Below are 19,607 nucleotides of genomic sequence, written 5' to 3' on the forward strand. Positions count from 1 at the left end.
CTCATGAAGGCAGAAAAAGTGCATACCGGCATGGTGTAAATACCGGCATCGCCGACCAGACGTAAAGAACCCTGAGCAGTGTTTCCAAGTGCCACAGGTGCACACAATCAGCACAGGTGGAGGCAATGGAGTCAGGGCCAGTACAAAAGGAGCACACCCACACACCACACCCCCTCCCATACCAAGATGATACCAATAGTAGTAGCATTACTGGAGCTGGAGGCCCTGCTTGCAATGCCTCAACATCAACAACAGCCGCCACCACAGAGAAGACGCAGGAGGAGAAGGAGGGTGAGACATGCCCAGCATGCCCCACCAGTGCAGCCACCGTTGCCAACCTGGCAGCCCACAATCCCTTGCATCAGAGCCAGTCCATTTAATCTAACCCCTGACCAGATCCACACCCTGTACCGGCTTGACCGGGACACATCACCACCATAGTGGACCTGATACACGACATAGTGAGTCTCATAGAAATACGCACCGCCACCCCCCCCTCTACTGAAGGTAGTGGCTGTGCTCCACTTCCTTGCCACAGGCACCTACCAGCACACAGTGGGGAACATGCATGGCATATCACAACCCTTATTTTCCCGGATACTGAACCAAGTGCTGGATGCGCTCCTCAAGCACACAAGGGACTACATATCCCTACCACAGACTCCCCAGGAGATATTCGATGCAAAAGTTGCCTTCCATGCACTGGCAGGCATGCCAAATTGTGTAGGTGCCCTCGAATGCACCCACGTGGAGTTGGTGGTCCCGCATGCCATGGAGGTGGTGTATCGCAACCGCAAGCATTACCACTCAATCAATGTGCAGATGGTATGCGACGTCAGCAAGATCATCACACATTGCTGTGCCCGATATCCCTGATCAACTCATGACTCTTTGGTCCTGCGGAACTCCACGCTTCATGGAGCGACATGCTGGACGACGTGCCTGGCTGCTTGGTGAGTTGCCTGACTGGGCCATGGCAGTGCATCGGGGTTGTGAGGTGGGTGGGAATGGGGGGGGGATACATACTCCACCTGGGTGGGAATGGGGGGGATGCATACTCCACCTGGGTGGGAATGTTGATGTTGGTGCACGATGTGCACATCACCAAACACTGTGCCCCAAAGCATCTGAAACAGTACATGACACCCAAATCCCATAGTGATGAAGTAAGGCCGACACCTATCACTACATGACTAACAGGTAACCATCCCACATCCCACAGCACATACACCACTCATCAGCAGCCCTCACACACCGTAAGGTCATCCTGCTCTATGCAGTGTATATGCACTATGTTGCTGTCTCCAGCATATCACCACACAGGACAATCATCCCTGGGAGTGCATTGAACTGAGCCAACCAGGGATACCACAGTGTGTCACTGGTTCGGCACACAAATAGGAGTGCTGCATGTCACCATGGAAATGATCAGTGGAGAATGCCCAATATTGTACTGACTACAGCCAACTCTCCCTACTACCAAATCTCACAGAACACAACACATCATTGATTTTACTCCAACACTGCTGTATGCATATACGATGCACGTGCAACAAGATGTCAGTGCACACCATGAATCATCTTGAAGATGTAACCCACACCATTAGTCCATTGCACAGGACACATAGCAGGACCTGAAATGGGGTCAATGCATCCAGGGACGACATGTGCATGTGGGCACAAATTACCTGCAGCCATGTGAGACTTGTACAGTTGTCCAACATGAATGTGCGAACATTTACCTTCATTCCCCTCTCATGCAGGTGATGGTGGCTATCCCTTGAAGCCGTGGCGCCTGACCCCTGTCCGAAACCCACAGAACAGGCACGAGGAGGACTACAATCGTTCCCCTATCCGTACACGTGTGGTAATTGAGCAGACCTTTGGCCTGTTGAAGGCACGATTTCGCTGCCTCAGCCGGTCGGGTGGGGCACTCCTCTACAGCCATGAGAAGGTGGCCAAGATCACCATGGCATGTGTAATGCTGCACAATATGTGCATCCGCCGGAACGTGCCCCTGCCCCCTGACCTGGAACTGCTAGCACCTGATGATGATGATGATGATGATGAAGGGGAGGAGGAAGATGTGGCAGGACATCATCACGGTGCCGATGTACCAGAGGGACGTGCTGTGCGGCAGTCAGTGATCGCACAATATTTCTGACACACAAGTCAGCAGAGGGTGACACAATGTTAGGACATAGGGCACTGGGTGTGGGGGATACATGTACACTATGCACTGTGCAAGATTAAATGACACATGCGCAATGATGAATGTCCACTCTGGTTATTTTTTTGTAACACAACCAGTGTATTGAAAGTAAAAATATGAATGAATAACAAACCCTCCACCACCCTCATCCCCCTCCACCTCCCCTCACTGCTCCCCCCACACACCCTCACCCCCCCTCCCCCTCTGACCACAACAAACCCACACTAGTCCCATAGGGTCCACGGAGCCCACATGAGGCTGCCAGTACAGTCACTCAGCGCTCCCGGAGCCAGGGGGAGGCATGTCCCGTCGGTGCTGCGCACGGAGCGACCTACGGAGCGGGCTGGTCTGGGTAGAGTTGCTTGTGGACGGTGTGTCCTCATGCTGAGGCTGTTGGCCAGGAAGAGCAGCCTCCAAAGCATCGGCTATGCGACCGAGCACCTCGCAGAGGCGGTTTGTGTTTTCGGTGATGGACTGGCCCGGGTGCCTCAAATCCGCACGGCACTCCTCCCTGGCCTGCCGATTGTCCTGCACAAATTCCGATATTAGAGCAGAGAGCTGGTCAGCCCGCTGTGCTCCTGCGGCTGCACCAGTGGCTCTGCTGGGGATCGGGCTGCCATGTCCTGCCGGCTCATCCTCCCCGGGACGGTATACGGGACTGATATGTCCCTTTGTCTGTTCTTGCCCAGGCTGCTTCAGTGTGTTGGCATCACCAGTGTCACTCATGGATACCTGGGGGTGGACCATTGTGCTGGGGTGTGGACTTCTTCCACTGATTCGTCCTCAATGGTTCCCCAGATGTCAATGGGGCTGTCCTCAACTCGAGGGGGGCCGTGGCTACCACCTCCCCAGCCACACTGTACCCCTCCGAACGTGGACTTGGACAGGTGTCTGCAGGCAGTGCAGTGAGGGGTGGGGGTGGTGTGATGGTATATGTCCCAGTGGTGGCCTCCTTGCTGGGACACGGCGCCCCCTGGCTTGGCCCCTAGATGTGGAGGGACGGTTGCTGTCCTGCTCCTCACTGTCATGCTCACTGTCTGTGGGGGTGAAAGAGAGGGACGGTATGAGTGATGTTTGGATAGCCAGCATACATACATTGGTACGATTGCATATCCACACAATTGTGGGTAATAGGCATTTGTGTAGGGAACGGCATGTTTTTCCATACATGGGTGGTACATGCAGGCATATGTCGGTGTCACTCATGTTGGCCAGGTACTGTGCTGTCTGACATGCACGCTATTTAGATCATGGATGCTGTGTGCCTCATGGAATGTTCTATTTTGTGTGGTATGTGTTATGTATGTTACAGCCTTGCACCAGGCACCGGCTTGTCTCACTTGCTTCGGCATACTTTACTGGGAGTGTGTGTGTGGCCGACCATGGCGTCACTCTTTGGACAGACATTTGCCATTGACTTTCATCAGCTGATGACGTGGCACCACACTCCATCTCTCCGACCCCTTCTATGGATTCTGGCCCAATCATGCCCACACATGTTTCCTCCCCTGGTGCGAGCTTAATTGGAGATCTTGGTCCTCCTCCGGTCTCCAAGGCCTGGGCACGGTTTGCAGAAAGAATGTTCCGCACCCTCAGCCACAGGTCATCCCACCTTTTGCGGCAATCTTTGACCGTGTGGGGGGTGTTGCCCCATGCGCTGACCTTCGGGCATACTAGTGCCCAGATTTCCTTTTTTTGCAACACGGCCTCCCTCCTCATGTTGCTGCTGAACACAGTCCTAGCATGCTTGTGTAGGGTGTCTACGAGCATCTGGAGTTCATCTGGGCTGAAGCGCTCCTTTCGGAGGCAGGCAGATCCCTTCTTGGGTGCTTTTGACATTCCTGGATGGTTTAACTTTCCAGACGATCACCAGTGTCCCAGGGGTCCTGTGTGGTGAGGATGGCAATGGATTGTGTTTTTAAAGATGGCCGCCGTGCTCCTTCCCGTTCCTGTGCGATGACGCTATTTCCGGTTCCGCTATTTAACGGTGACTGTAAATAGCGGTGACCGCTAATTACGGTCACCGCTATTTACGGTCACCGCTAATGCCGCTTTGGACTATGGCGGTAGTGTTATCTACGGTGCGCTTCATGCCGGTAAGGGCTTTTGGGGCCCTTTTGCAGCATGGCGCTAGGTACCTTACTGGCATGGCGCAAAGCGCGTGCCCGCAAAGTCGTAATTTCGGCCAGCTCGGACTCGCTATTTGCGCCATGCCGGTAAGGGACGGAACTTGCCTCCAAACTTGGAATGAGGGCCTATATCTCTTAATAGTTTAGCCATGGAAAATATAGGTGGCAAGAAATAAGTACAAATGACAGACTTCAGCTCCACAAAGTTTTGAGGCATATATTTTGGAATAATTGGCAAATCGCCAATTTATAGGCCCATGGGAACATTTACTCTATCGTGGTGAGGGCATTTAGAATACAAGCTTGCTTCTTCTTACCCAAGTAATGCAGCATTCTGGTACAGCTCTGCCCCTCTTGGTTCCTGCTCTCCTGGAACGCTGTGTAAGGAACTTTGTGTTTTAGCTTGTTATATAGTATATGTTTATCTAAACCTTCATTCCTTGCATGCCAATCCTGACACGCGGGTGTCAGTGTCTTAATCTCTCATTTGAATCTTTGAACCTTCTAGGGAGATTGGTTTCTCAGACATTGCATTGATTTTGCAGGAATGACCCTGCACATGTCAATCAGTATCAATCATTGCTGTATCTACAGCAAAACTTCAGCTGCCCATCAGCAAAAACAACCTTCCCATGCTCGTTTCTCATAGATTTGCCTCTGTTTTTGCAAAATGTACTGTACATACAGCCAGAGGCTAATCTAAAGTGTCCCCCCACAGTAATCCTAGCCAATTGACTGGCTGCTTCATTAGATTAACATTTGTGAATCACAATTATTTTTCTTCGTGTGGTTGAATTTACAGGCTGGCACATTCTCAAAAATTAAGTTAATGTGTTCATAAAATTGAGAATTCCAGCTGGTTTTAGAAAACAATTATTTTTCCATTGTATTAAATCTGAGGTAACACGTTTTATTAAATACCACATGTCTCTCACCTTGTGAGGACAGCAGCTGAGAGTGAAATGCATCATGAATACAAATTAGCACTTTTTTTCGAAATTATTTAAAACTATCTGTTGCTTTGCAAACACAATTTATCCTTGTTTGTGACAACGAAGGCCTAGCTTTTTGATTCTGTGAACAATATGTTTGTATGATGAAATTCTGATGAGGGCACAGAGTGCTTTGCTGGACAGAGCAAAATTAACACCTAGGCATAAAATAAGCAGTGTTGCGTAGCACTTTGCTATGTAAATCTGGAGTTTTTTTTAAATTAAATTACTATCTATGTAGCACAGCTGGTGATTCAAATTACCCTTTGCAACAAAAACTCAGCTCCCCCTGCATTCCTCTCTTGCCCTCAGGGCTCTCTCCACCCTGTTTTCACTGTAGGTTTAAGGGGCTAATGGATAGAGAGAGAGCAGCGTAATCATCTCCTCCACCCTTGAAAATGCCGAAGGGTGTGTGTAGGAGTGCTAGCCAAGAAAGGTATGTGTTAACTTCATTTTATTTAAATAAGTTCTGCAATTCCATTCCTAAAAATGTAAGTTGTTGCATAATTGCAGTATTGCTACTATAAAACACCACACTGTCTCCAGGTTTTTCAGTACAGTGTAGGTTAGTGTATCTAAATCTAATAGTGTCAGCTATATTTCATTTCGTAGGGAAGGGGGATATTTTTGACCAGTAAACACTTTTGCAAATGTACATGATCACACAACCAAACGCTTTTGATGGAAAACCTAGGTTCTGTGATCTGCCGGTTGTATACATCTGCAACTGGTTCTCCACCCATGAGCTGATCCCAAACTCCTTATATCTTTTCACCATGTTGTTTTATACCAGCTACCCTGAAATGGAGATTTCCGTACACTATAATATTCCAACTAGTTTTCCAAGTTCTTTGCCTGCTACGCTAGCCACTCTGCTTAGTCTTTTACTTTTTTCCTCTTACATAATGAATACACAAAGCTAACAAGATGTGTATGCAAAGTAATGATCAATAGGTCCATCTTGTCTGTACATCTACAGGCCTACTGCAGTATCTTGAATACTCTTCAGAACTGGCTTTGCTCTGCGACTATGATTGCATTGTTATTAGCACCCTGGGGAGAAAGCGGGTTAATCCTGAGGCTGGGTACGCAAGCATAATCCGCAAGTAACCGCCTGCATTCCATGCCGGCCCACTGAGCCTCTTCTTTGCCTTCACCCTGTCTTTGGAGGTGGTGATCCAGGCCGAGCTGAGTCTCCACAGGAGTGCCACACCTCGATTCCCCTGCCCACTCGCCTGCAAACCTCTTGTCCCACCAGCAAGTCCTGAAAATAGTTATTTCCGATTGCAGACATATGTGTAATTTCTTTTTAAGGGAAGTATACATTGCACAAAGTCTGGTCCCCTTAAAAACAAACAGAAAAGTATCGGCACCCCAGATGGCGGCTAAGAGTGCTTATAGCAATAAATACCACTTTCATGGGTGTGCAGGGATGGAATGCTGTTCTTGGGCCAACCTGGCTCGGGCTTGAGGGCCATTACCGGCCGTGCACGCCCGCGAAAGTGGTATTTAACAGTGTATTGAAAACATTTGTTATCAATGACGGGCAAGGGCCATCTTGTACACCTGAAGTTCACAATATGCCTCCCTTTGGAAACACTGTAATACGTACTTAGCCTCCAGCTATGACTTTAATTTACCATTGTGAACTTTGTTTGATTTTATGAAACTTCAGAACTTCTCCATACACAGCAATTGGTGGGGCAAGCAGATGGGATATGGGACACTACCCTGTGCAACACTGACTGCACCCAGTGTTCCACGTTGTTCAGAGCCTATTTATTGTATCTGTTTATTTGTCCATTTAAGCAGCTAATATCTTACTTCAGTGGTACACAGAAATGCTGTATTGTTGCTCGGTTTATGTCTTGGGTACAAATAACGGGGGGCAAAAAATGAAAATTGTAAGCTTCAGGCTAGTTATGAAATTCACTCGCCGCCTCAGTTCTAAACATACACACATCACACCATTTGTTACTCGCCAAGAGTCAAATAACACAAGCAATTTTGCACACTGCAAATAATGTCTGGTGATATAAAATATATTAGTACAAAATTGCTAATAAAATATGTTTGTTTGCTAATTAAGAAACATTTTATTAGCAAACTCTGCTTATCCATATTTGAAAACGAATTTATGCTTTGATATGGCTTGTTCTGTGTGCAAGCTGCTGCATGATTGCTTTCGATATATGACCACTGATTTTCAAATCAGAATGCTGACTGGTAAGCTATTTATCCAATGACTTGCAAATATGTGTGTCAAATCCATTAGCAAAGAATTCACATGTTCAGGATTAAATAACTTGCCTTTGTTTAAAAAGCATTCAACGCAGGCTTATGAATTCAATATGAGACAATTTGACTGCAACATTAATAAAAAGCTGGTACGTTTGGGTGAGCTCTTGTGCAGTGTTTTGCTCTTGTGTAGAGTTTAGGATTAAGAAGCCAGACTTTTATGAAATAGCAGATTTATGAACTGCTAACATATCGATAGAAGTGTTTACACGTGTAACAGGAGAAGGGCAATCAGGCTGTACTTGCTTCTCAAGGGAAGAGGGATCCATTGGAGTGGAATCTCGGGGAACGGGGATCCAGCTGTGATTAGATTTGTGATGGAAGGATGATCCACCACAAGTGGCATCTAGATATCCTCTTCTTTGACTCGGATGTACCAAAAGCTTAAGGCAGAGGTAAACTGCCTGTACGAAAATCTCAAGAGAATTGGTGATTCAGCTGTACCACGTTTTCGAGGAAGGATGGGTCAGGGTGTACATATTTCAAGAGTGACTGGAATCAAGCTGTTCTGGCAGCCTGAGGGCAGGGTTTTCCAGCTAACAGTGGGACTCCGGTTAGTCGGATATCTGAGCGGAATCTGGGGAATCTGGCTGTATAACCTCTTGTGAAGTTGATCCAGCTTTTTTGCACTCTTAAGGAATGGAGGAAGGGCTATCTCGGGCTGTGTTTGCATCTCCATGGAATAGTTGTGGGGAGTACTTGACTGCACTGAAGGATTTATTTCGTTTTTCTACAGCAGGGTTATTGGGCTACTGGAATAATGCTGCTGCTTCTGTAACTCGAGAGCTACGGCTGGACAGAATGACGCTCCCCCTTCGGAAGAGGCAGCGACCGGGCCACCCACCAGATTTGGCACTTATCAGTCAGGCACCTCTACGGTTTCCAGAGATTGGGATCTTCCTGGTAGAAAAACGCATGGGGAGCAGCCGGCGGGCTTTCCTAGCAAAGTTGGCCCGGACAAAAGGGTTCCGTGTGGAGGAGATGTATAAGTGAGTGTTTGATATTTTACACACTGTTTTTGTTTTTTTTGCGGTTGTCCCCAGTATTTTTGTCTGCCACCTAGCCATTCTAGAAATTAAAGACAATTATGATCTTGAAAAGAACTTGACAGATTAGCTATGCACCACTTATTTACCATATTCTAGTGTGTATACAGCCCTGACCGTTCATTGTTCAAATTGTTCTGGTAACTGGGATTTACATTTCTTTGAAAGTCAGAGGACCTAAGGATTTCTGTGGAAGCAATTATCTAAATTCCGCCATTTATCCTCTTTGTACTGTTATCTCTAGTGAGAGCATTTAGTTGCTTTATGCACTTAATGCAGCCACGTCATTGGAAGAGCCTGGGGAGAACGCGGACAGATTCCTTATGTGAATGGCAGAGGCGATATCCCATTGGAGGACCATCCTACTGACTGTAGCTCCATCTGGCCGCTGGGAAGTTAATCATTAGGCTGGGTGATTAAGGAACATGTGTGCATCTGAGTGTATTCAGTGGCATACATTGCAAGGTCACCCAGTGCTTTATGTTGGAATCTACAGTTCCAGGGCTCTTGAAGGGATTTTTCTGCATTCTCCCATTACATAACGCTTGCTGAATGTTTTCCTGTTGGATCATCCAGGTGTCCTTGTCAATAGACTGGTCTCACTGGGGGTACTGCGAGCCAGAGGGGAGGTGGGCTCAGCAGAGCAGAGCAATACGCAGATGCAATTTACTCTATCAGGGTGGGTCAGTATAAGGTGTATAACATAAAAGAAATGTTGTGAACCTGAGTGAACGTCAGAAGGAGAAGAGCCTTGTATGATAGCGGGCCCTAGATGGGGGAGTGGGGAGGACAAGGCCTCACACAAGATTTGATGACCGTATGTGAGAGAAAGGCCTCATCGATAAGTTATGTCATGTTGGTCATATGAAATGTTTAGAGTCTGGGCTTAAGGGAATGCTGTCCGTCATACGGTGTGGCGGGAGGGTCTCATTGTCCTGGGGTGCAATGCTATTTAAAAAAAAAATTCATGTTATAGTTCGCTCTTGTTGTGTAATGTTTGTCAGTATGCTCGTGCATGACGGTCCTATCACTGACCTGCATTGTACTGGTGCTGTGTGATGGCTCTGTTGCCAGGGTGCCTAGTACCACTTCTGTGGGATGCCAATATCGCCAGTGCATTTTGTCCCAGTAAGGTGGACTTATACCCAATCTGCATAGGGTTGGTCTTGATCATGTATCCTGTGCTTATAGTGCCACTGATGTGTTCTAATCTTATATGCGCAATGTTGCTGTTGTGATGGTTCTGCTTCTGGGATGCCTAGTGTACTGCTGCTGTGTCTTGCACTGCTAGTGTGCAGGCCTCATTGATTCTGAATCTCTTGTTCCATCAGTGACACTGTAACACATGTGGTCTCTGAGCAGAACACCAGAGCCGAGGTTTGTGAGTGGCTGGAGGCACGGTCAGGACATGTTGTGGGGAATGTACCCATTGTTTTGGATGTGTCCTGGTTCACGGAGAGCATGGGAGTTGCTGCACCTGTGGAGATCGAACCTCGACATTACTTGGTGGTGAGTTAATTGACATGACAATCCTGTTTACCTTTGACCGGCAATGATTAATCGTGGGGCTGCAGGGAACAGATGCATTAGTGCTAGTTATATTGGAGCTGTACAACATTGTGTCGAAGCACTGGGTGTGGAGAAAGCTGCAGAGGATGTGTAGGACCACTACTTATGGCAGAGTTATAAGTAGTGTAAGCACGCTTGTTGTGGTGGCTGTTAGGAAAATCTAAGGGCAATGGATGCATATGCTGTGTAGGAGTGTGGGTTTTGGCAATGGTACAGGATTCCTTTTTATTCTTAAACTGGCACTGTAGAAAGTATAGGGGTGCACTGAATAGAGAATGGAGTCTTCCTACAGTGTCCTTCACTGTTGAGAAATGTAATGTTGTTTTTTTCTCAAGACTGAGCCCAGTTCTGTTGCCTTGGAGGAAGAGTGTGTCGCAGTGCCAGTGTATGCCTGTCAGCGCCGAACACCGCTCTCCAACCAGAATCAACGCTTCACGGTACCAAACGCAGTGTATCCCGCTCTCTCCTTGCTTGCCTGCCTGCCTCCCAGTCAATAACTGCTTTCTATTCTTTTCTTACTCCCTTTTATCCTCCACGATTCTTGGTATTGTTTTAGGCTTCTCGTTTTCTTCTCTTCTGTTATGCGCTTTTCCCCTCCTAATCATTTATTCCTTTTTCCCCACCACATGGCCTACCAAGTCATGCTCATTAATTCATTCACCCTTTTAGTGCCTGACCCCACTGTCTCTCCCTGTCGAAATCTTTTTCCCTCTGTCCCTACCACTGCATATTTATACATGTTTCTCCAATCTCTGTATTTGTCGCAGATTGCCATGCTTTATTGAATATTGCCTGCAAACAGCCTGGGAATCCTCTGTAAAGGTTTTCATTCCACTTGCCCTTTCGTTGCGTATCCTGACTTTGGATATTTTTCTCCTAGTAACATAGAGCATGAGAACCAAAGACCCTCCCACAGTCTGCATTTTAGATTTTTTCACCACATTGTCTGGTGTGGCTGCCCTCAGCTAGTCCTTTTTCTCTTTGACTTTTTACATCTTTTTAAAAGAGTTTCCTTTTCTCAGAACATGCAGTGTTTGTGATATACTGGTAACAGGACCTAAAAGGTAATGTTCCACTAAATCTTCGGTAAGCCATCAGACAGCCACCAAAGTGGTAGGACATGCTGTTGATCTTGTGGAGTTTACAGATAACAAGCACCCTAAACCAAATAGGACCATCCTGTAACACTCAAAGCCAGGTCCACAGTTAAGACGTACCTGGCATTCATCACCTCTTAGAAGACTTCTAAATTGATAGAAGGGTGGCCAAGGGTAGTTTGGATTGATTAGGCTACAGATTGGCTGCACAAGCGAACTGCACAAGGGAAGAGTCGCTCAAACTGCTAGTACTGGTACCCAGCATTGTAAACAATAAAGTCTGCCCAAGCACACATCTCCGTGCAGAGCCGCCAAGCACAGTTTGGGTGCAGTTTGGAGGAGATCAGGGCAAGGAGAGTGAACGCGCAGACACTTGCACTTACTACTGACTGATGCTGCCTGAGGCTCATCACATTGCACTATTCAGGATGCAACAATCCAAGTGAATAATTGGTTTGATACTTATGGTACCCCTCCAATTTGTGTATATGCTTTGTGCTTACAGTGCAAATACAGCTGCCCTTGCCTCCCCTTGTTACTTGGGTCCACTGAAAGCATTGACTCTTTGTGCCACATGCTTGTGCGGTCTGTTGCATAAGGCTACAAAGTGGGTAGAGCACTAGAAACTGCAGATCACTGTGCTTATCCTTTGACAAAATTAGTTGAGCCTGCTGCCGGTGAGGGGTTCTTGTAAGACGGTGCTCTTCCGTCCTGGCAAATTATAGAGTGAGTAGGAGGTAAGAACCAGTATCACACAGGCGCTAGGTCTGAGGTGGAATTTTAATCTGTGTAGTTACATGTATGTCTCAAGTAATGCAATGAGAAATCTTAGCACTTTTTGTATTGTGTGTTTTTGTTGGTACACCTAAGACGTGTTTCGACTCGACAGGAGTCTTTTTCAAGGCTGTAGTGAGAGAGACGTTATGGTGTACATTGAATGTTAAAAAGAAAAAAAGTGTGAAATGACATAGGGCGAGTTACATTTAAACTACAATATAGAAGTGGTAATTTGGTGAAATTTAACAGTGAATAGCCGTGACGTTGTTATAACATAAAACAGATTTATAAAAATAGGAGAGAACATTTTTATAAAGCCGTTTTTTCAAAAATTGTTTCAAAATGTTTTGTTGCAGGCATGATGTGCATGTCATTTTATAATTGCAAAGTTGTATTAAGTAACAGCAGTGTGTGACCAATTGTAAATTGGTAATGGTTAGTCCCATGTATACAGTTAAGTGAAAACAAGGTTACTGAACAAACAGTGGTCAATAAGCATGTTTGAATACATACGCGAGTACAGTGAACAAATGAATGTAGGAGTAGCACCAAAACGGACGAAGGAGGATAAAAGAAAAAGCGAGAAAAGGTTATTGTCATGGGGCAATGTGGGTACTGATCAGTGTTTCAATTCTATGGTGAGGTTTAACACTTTGTTCTTACCGTGTATAGTGCGCGCAACAGTGAGTGTGGAGGGTGAGCTCAGCGTTGGGCTCTTGTTGAATAACAATCTGGTGATTTAAACACAGGACATGGTTCAATGAGGGTGTGTTGGTGTCACAAATATAGAGCACAGTGTGAAGGGAAACTGAAAACTGTTCTAATTGAGTGGCCCTGGAGCAGTCTGTATAGGGGATGTATCCGCATTGGTTACAAAGGAGTGTGTGGCGGGCTTAATGCGAGAGAGAAAAGGCGCACAGAATGGGGTTGGCCCAATGAGAAAATCAGAGGTTGGGAAACTGCTTGAGAGCTGGGAAATGCATACTGTGTTGGGGGGGCATGTAACTGTTAAGTTGGTGTGGCAGGCCGTTAGACTGGAGAGCCAGTAATGGGGGGGGGCTGTGGTCATTCACGAGAAATAATTGCTATGTGGATGTTAGGATGGATGCCAGGAAAAGTAGGCAGTGATTGGTAAAAATGGGTTCGAACTACATAGTGGTCTGCTTTTAAAGGCGGAGAGGCAAACTGGCGACGAGGCGGTTGGAAGGCATATAGGCTGTGCAGCAGTACAGGCGGAGGGCGCAAATAACGGGTGAGGAAAGGGTGTCGTCAATGCAGTCAGAGCTGGACAGGGGTACTCCCGCCCCCTCCACGAAAGAGGACAGTAAGGACATATTGCAGAAAATAAAGGCATTGAGGGGAGACCTACAAGCTTCCATTACAGACCTACGAGGTTGGGTAGACGTACTTGAGGAGAAATTTGAGGCGATGGAGAACAACCACATCAACGGTGATTTGTTTGAAATGAAGTATGAGGCCAGAATGACCGATATGGAATCCTGAGAAGATTTCCTCCAGAACTGGATGACCTAGAAAAAGGGAAAGAAAAAATAATTTGAGTGTTCTGCCTGAAGGAGCAGAAGGGTGAAACACCATGTGACGTCCAAAGAAAGGTAAAGGCGATTGTGAATTCCCTGTTCCTTGACCTGGGGGGAGGGATGGCAATCCAAAGGGCCCACAAGGTAATATGGTGTGGGGGAAAGGCCTGAGGTCAGTGTTGGCAAAGCTTCTCGGGTATGGAGACCAGGGGGAAGTGCTGGACAGGGCTAAACTGCAATGGAACATACAATTTGCAGGCAACACAATACAAATATATCAAGACCTTTCCAACCTTACTTTGTCCCGATGGAGGGACTATCCTCCCTTGACATCATGGCTCTCTGAACAGGGAATTCGCTACAGGTGGACATATCCATTTCTTATGGTGTTTGAGGTCAATGGGGTTGACTATCGAGTGCCAATGGGATCCGAGGAGTAACGGGTGCTGGAGCATTTTCAGAAGGAGAAAAGGTGGGAGACCAACTGCCGGAGGGGACAGGGGTGACCGCAGTTGATGGTGATGGAAGGGCCCTAATCCAAAGTAAGAGGCTCCCCAGAGGCAGGAAGTACCAGAGATTAAACACCCAGTCGCCCGCGAAGTGACAAGGACTGTTTTTTGATTTTTGGGCATATCTATAATGTGGATTGGTATTATGTCAAGGAAACTGCTGTTTGAGGGAGCTGTGGGGGATCGGTGTTCGAGGCAGGGTTTGTATTAAAGAAGTTGATTTAGGTGAACGATAGGGTGGGAGCGAGTTACCTTTACGGATGTGTATCTCAACATGTGGGGGAGTGCTTTACAGGGAAAGGATTGGGCAGGACGGGAGGGAAAGTGGAGGGGTGGAGCGGGGAAGGTATGGAACATAGCAGGGGTTATAGGAACTGTTGCTAAATAATATGTTAAGGTTCTAGAGGGGTTGGAACAGTTGTTTTACTTACGGCGGTGGTAGAAGCAAAGAAAGGCTGACGGACAGATAATTTGTTGATAGGATCTTTGAATGTCAAGGGAGTGAACTCTCTCACCAAACGTTCCTTGATCACCTGGGAGTTCCGGTGGTTGGGACTGTATATACTGATGAATCAGGAGACAAGAACGTTGGCCGGCGAGGAACGCTGCCGGCAGTGGTCAGTTTGCCCAGGCCTTTTTGGCCTCGGGAGACGAGAAGAAAGGAGCGTTGGCCATCTTGTTGCACAAAAGACTGAGGATCGGAGACCTGAAGGTGAGAAGGGAAGCTAGTGGCAGAGCATTGGTGGTGACAGGAACCATTGGGGCAGTTTTGATGTAGCTACAATGTAGTGTCCAAATCGATGTCAGTTGGGATTTTTTAAGGACACTCTGGCTCATATGCTGGGATATTAGGAGGGGTTTTTCATATGTGGGGCGATCCTTTGGTAGACAGGCGCACTCGGGCAGATAAGGGAGGTCGGATTCAACCACAGGGGCGAGCTGGTCTTCTTGAATATTTGGATTCACAGGTATTGTCAGATATGTGGAGGGAACTGCACCCGCGGGAGAGGGTTGTCACATTATTTTCCCCACCCCATGGCACATATACCTGTATTGACAACCTGTGTCTAGATAAAGAGCTGCTGGGGAGGGTAGTTTCATGTGACTTGGTTCCCATTGGCTGTCCGGATTATGACAAAGTGTACATGGATTTCTCAATGACTGGATTATACACTCCAGAATCATTTTAGCGGTGTAATGACTCCCTATGGAAGGATGCAATCTTTTTGGCAGAAATTAGAGAAGCAATCCCGGGGTATTTTGAATTGAATGGCACTGGATAAGTTGTTGCCTGGTATGGGAAGCAGCAAAATCAACCTGGAGAGGGCTGCTTGTCAGGGATGGGTCCAATAAAAAAGAAAACAGGGGATATGATATGGCATTTATAACACGCCTATACACTGGTGTTTCAAGGCGCGACGAGGCAAGGGAGTGGGAACAAAGGGAAGACAGAAAACGATCCTACAAGGCCAGGTATCATTCAGATAGCGCAAGTGTATGGGGAGGGGGAAAGGGAAACGTGCGTGGGGAAGGGAGAGGGGAAAGTGCAGTACATGGGATAGTAGAATAAATAAGATAAATAAAAACACACACTAGTGGGAAGTGCAAGGTAAGTGCAGACGTAAGTGCTGGTAGGGGACTGTAGGGATTCAGAAAACAGTCGCCAGGTGCAGGGGTAGCCAGGGAGGCAGTGCAGGTGGGCAACTGGCGCGGCCTGGGCCTGAGAATCAGAAAGGGTGGCCAGGTATTGGTGCCATTTCTGCCAAGGATTTAGCAGGGGAGAGGGGGAGAGAAAGCAGAGGCAAAGAGGAAGGTTTTGAGATGCTTCCGGAACCGGAGATGGTTCTCCTCGAGTTTCAGGGAGACAGGAAGGCTGTTCCAGAGCGAGGCCCCTGTCGAAGAGAGAGATCTACCACCAACTCGTTGCTTGGAGACGCGACTGACCCTGAGATCCTGATGAGCGAAGAGCTTGAGAAGGAAGATATTTAGGAAGAGAGAGTTGAAGGTATTGCGGCCCCAGGCCCCAGAAGGCCTTGTGGACAATGCAGAGGGTTTTGAACTTGATCCTCGCAGCCACTGGGAGCCAGTAAAGAGATTTCAGTCCTGGAGAGATACAATCCCTGGGCTTGAGGCCAAGGACAAGTCTCGCAGTCCTGTTCTGGATAAGTTGCAGAGGGCGGAGAGTAGAGGCAGGCAGATTTAGATAGAGGCTGTTACAGTAGTCCAGCTTTGAGAGAACCAGGGCTCTGGAAACAGTGAGCTTCTGGGGGAAGGAGAGGAAATGAAGGATACCTCTGAGGAGGTGCAGCTGGTAGTGTGACTTCTTAGAGACGTTGGAGATGTGAGGAGAGAAGAAGAGTGTGGAGTCGAAGAGGACTCCTAAGTTTTTTGCCCTGCAGGAAGAGGGCCAAGAGAGACCGGCCAGAGAGCTGCAGGGAAGGAGGTAGTGGGTGTGCCGATGAGTAGAATCTCAGTCTTACTTGCATTAAGGCAGAGGTCATTGGCGGCACACCACTCATGGATGGCAGAGAGACAGTCAGAGTTGAGGGAAGGAGAGGAGGAGGCCGAGGGTATCCTGAAATTGAGCTGGGTATCATCTGCATAGCACTGAAAGTTGGGGTGAAGAGCGGCGATGCGGTGTGCAAGGAGTGCCAGGTATTGGTTGAACAGTCAGGGAGAGAGGTTAGACCCCTGGGTGACACCACAGGCGGAGAAAAGGATATCAGAGAGGAAGGACCCAAGTTGGACCTGGGAGGGTCGGTCGGAGAGGAAAGAAGTTGGCCACACCAGAGCCTGACCAGTGATACCCAGGTTATCATGGAGACGGTTGAGCAGGATGGCATGGTTGACAGTGTCAAAGGCAGAAGAGAGATCAAGCCAGATGAGGACGCACAGGGTGTTGGAGTCCAGGTTGGAGAGCAGGTCTTCACGGATGTTCAGGAGAGCAGTTTCTGTGCTTCTGGCAGCTCTGAAGCCAGACTGATGGTCATGAAGACAACCAACAGATTCAGTGTGGTGATTAAGCTAGGAGATGGCCAGTTTCTCCAGGAGCTTGCCCGGAGCTTGTTGGAGAATCTACTTCGGGCTGATATTAGCACCTTGGAAGAGAGGATACAGGCTGGATATCAGGGGGGAGGTGGTCTTACAATAGAATGTCAGGGCTAAGAGGGAGGAACTGAAGTCCCTTGAGATGGGGAAGGTTGCGCGGAAATTGCAATTTTTGCACCAGAAATATTTTGAAAAAGTGGATAAAGCAGACACTCTTCTGGTGGCGCAGGTGAGTGAGCAGAGGGCAGATAGATAGGTGGAAGTGATCCTGGATGCCCGGAGAAATGTAAGTTAGGCCCCAGATGACATAGTTAAACACTTTGGTGCATTTTATGAGGTCCTGTACAGTTCTGAGAACGTATTGAATGAGGAGGATTTCAGGAGGTACTTGGTTGGTTGTCTCTCTCTCCCTCATTTGGAGTCGAATGAAGGGGAGGGGATGGGTGCCCCGATCACACAGGAGGAAATCCTCTGGGCCATCTGGAGAATGCAGGTTGGCAAAGCCGCAGGAGTTGATGGCTACAAAGTGTGTTTTTATAGAACATTCCCGGGATTGTTGGTTCCCTTCATGGCAAACCTGTTTAATTCAGTTCTCGGGACAGGGAGAGCACCCAGATCTTTTTGGCAGGCATTCATTTCCGTACTACCTAAGGAGGGGAAGGGCAACGCACCCTTTGTATGTCTTTCCGACCCAGATCTCTCCTCATTGTTGTTGCCAAGATTTTTACTAGGTGTTAGCTTCCAGATTTGAGGGGTTGATGCCCCAGCTGGTCCATACTCACCAAGTTTGGTTTATAGTGGGATGGCAGGGGGCAGACATGCTGCAGAAGACTCAGCACCCTATGGACGCTGCTTGTGGAAAGGGGGAACCCAACTGTTCTGGCCTTGGTTGTAGAGAAGGCCTTCGATAGAGTGAATTGGGCCTTCCTGTATGCGAGTCTGCAGAGACATGGTTTGATACCGAATATTCTTAATGGGATTAGAGCAGTGTATTCAGACCCTAGGGCCACGGTACCAGTGAAGGGAAGGTTTTCGAGGGAGTTCGGTTTACAGAGGGCCCCCTCTGACCCCTGTTGTTTGCTCTGTCTTGTGAGCCCCTGGTGGAGAAGCTAAGGTGTACCTCACAGGAGTTTAAGTTGAGGAAATACACAGACAATAACCTTTTACATTTAAGAAATCCACATCTCTGTCCCAGGGGCCATGGAAGTGGTAGAGGAATAGGTGTCATTCTCCGGGTACAAGGTTAGTAGACAGCAATCCGTCCTGTTCCCCTTTGATGTGAATGGTGTTATAGACATACCTGCTCTCCTGCACCTGGGGATGGAGGTGGAGTTGGAACGGATTCGTAATCTAGGAGTAAACGCCACTAGGTCCCTAGAGGAGTTGTGTGAAGCCAACTATCCTCCGTGGTTGGGGAAACTGTATAACGACATGGCAAGGTGGAGTGGGCAAACTATATGCTGGATGGGAAGGCTTAACACCATAAAGATGAGGTTTTTTTTACCTGTTTCAAATGCTGCTGCTAGCAATCCCAGATAGGTGGTTTATGGGGTTGAATGCTCCCCTTCCTTCAGGAGGCGGAAGAAACTGTGCTTGGCCTACAATACACTGTTATTGCACAAGGATCAGGGGCAGGTGGGATTTCCTGATCTTAATTTGTATTACAAGGCGGCTCATTTGAGGGTGTGGTACCCCATCTGAGAGGGGGCACGGACAGACAATGTGTTTACCTAAGAAAATATATATATATATATATGAGCCTGGCAATGGTGGGAGAGTGGTTGCGGGTCCCTCGGGAGAAGATCCTGCGAAGAATTGGGGACCACCCCATGCTGGATGTGATCTCGAGTAATTGGAGGCGAAGCCCGGGAATGAAGGGGGTAACTACGTGTCCCTCACTGTTGAGCCATCCGTGGTCTCTGGTGATAAGAGATGACATCCCAGTTCCAGAAAGATACCAGAGCTGGTTTGAAGCAGGGCTGGCTATAGTGGGAGAGTTCTCGGTAGAGGGGAAAGTTATCACCATCCAAGAATTAGAAGTTGCATTGCAGATTGGTAAACTTACTGTGTTTCCTTCTACAGTTGAAAGGGGTACTGACTGCGGAGAAATGAAAAAGGTCGGTTGAGAGGGAGCATACGCAGACTGAAAATATTTAAATACACACAGGGACATGAGGGGCTAATCTCCTTATTATAGGGGTCATTGGTGGAGGCAACTATGGGTGACACAGATGGGCTTTGAGCCAAGTGGAAAAGGAATTTAGGAGATATGGGGGCTAAGCAGTTATGTCAGAAAATGTGCGGAAGAGCTTCTAAGACTTCAATTGCCTGCCAATATAAATTGCACAGGGTTAAACTGTTTCCTAGTTCTGTGATCTCACGATGGGTGCTG

General features: G+C 47.6%; 1 protein-coding gene across 6 annotated transcripts in view; it reads left to right on the plus strand.

Annotated features, from left to right (window-relative positions):
• Positions 1-19,607, plus strand: part of POLM (DNA polymerase mu) — a 376,886-nt gene that overhangs the window by 214,271 nt on the left and 143,008 nt on the right. For 5 of the 6 annotated variants that reach the window (XM_069619054.1, XM_069619055.1, XM_069619051.1 and 2 more), the window contains exons 2-4: positions 8,368-8,620; positions 10,009-10,186; positions 10,582-10,683. In XM_069619054.1, coding sequence (XP_069475155.1) covers positions 8,433-8,620; positions 10,009-10,186; positions 10,582-10,683 — 468 coding nt within the window. In that variant the 5' untranslated portion in view covers positions 8,368-8,432. The remainder of the gene's footprint in view (positions 1-8,367; positions 8,621-10,008; positions 10,187-10,581; positions 10,684-19,607) is intronic. The other variant, XM_069619052.1, reaches the window with a different exon arrangement.

The sequence above is a fragment of the Ambystoma mexicanum genome, chromosome 10 (assembly GCF_040938575.1).
Source record: "Ambystoma mexicanum isolate Mex_15411 chromosome 10, UKY_AmexF1_1, whole genome shotgun sequence".
NCBI lineage: Eukaryota > Metazoa > Chordata > Amphibia > Caudata > Ambystomatidae > Ambystoma > Ambystoma mexicanum.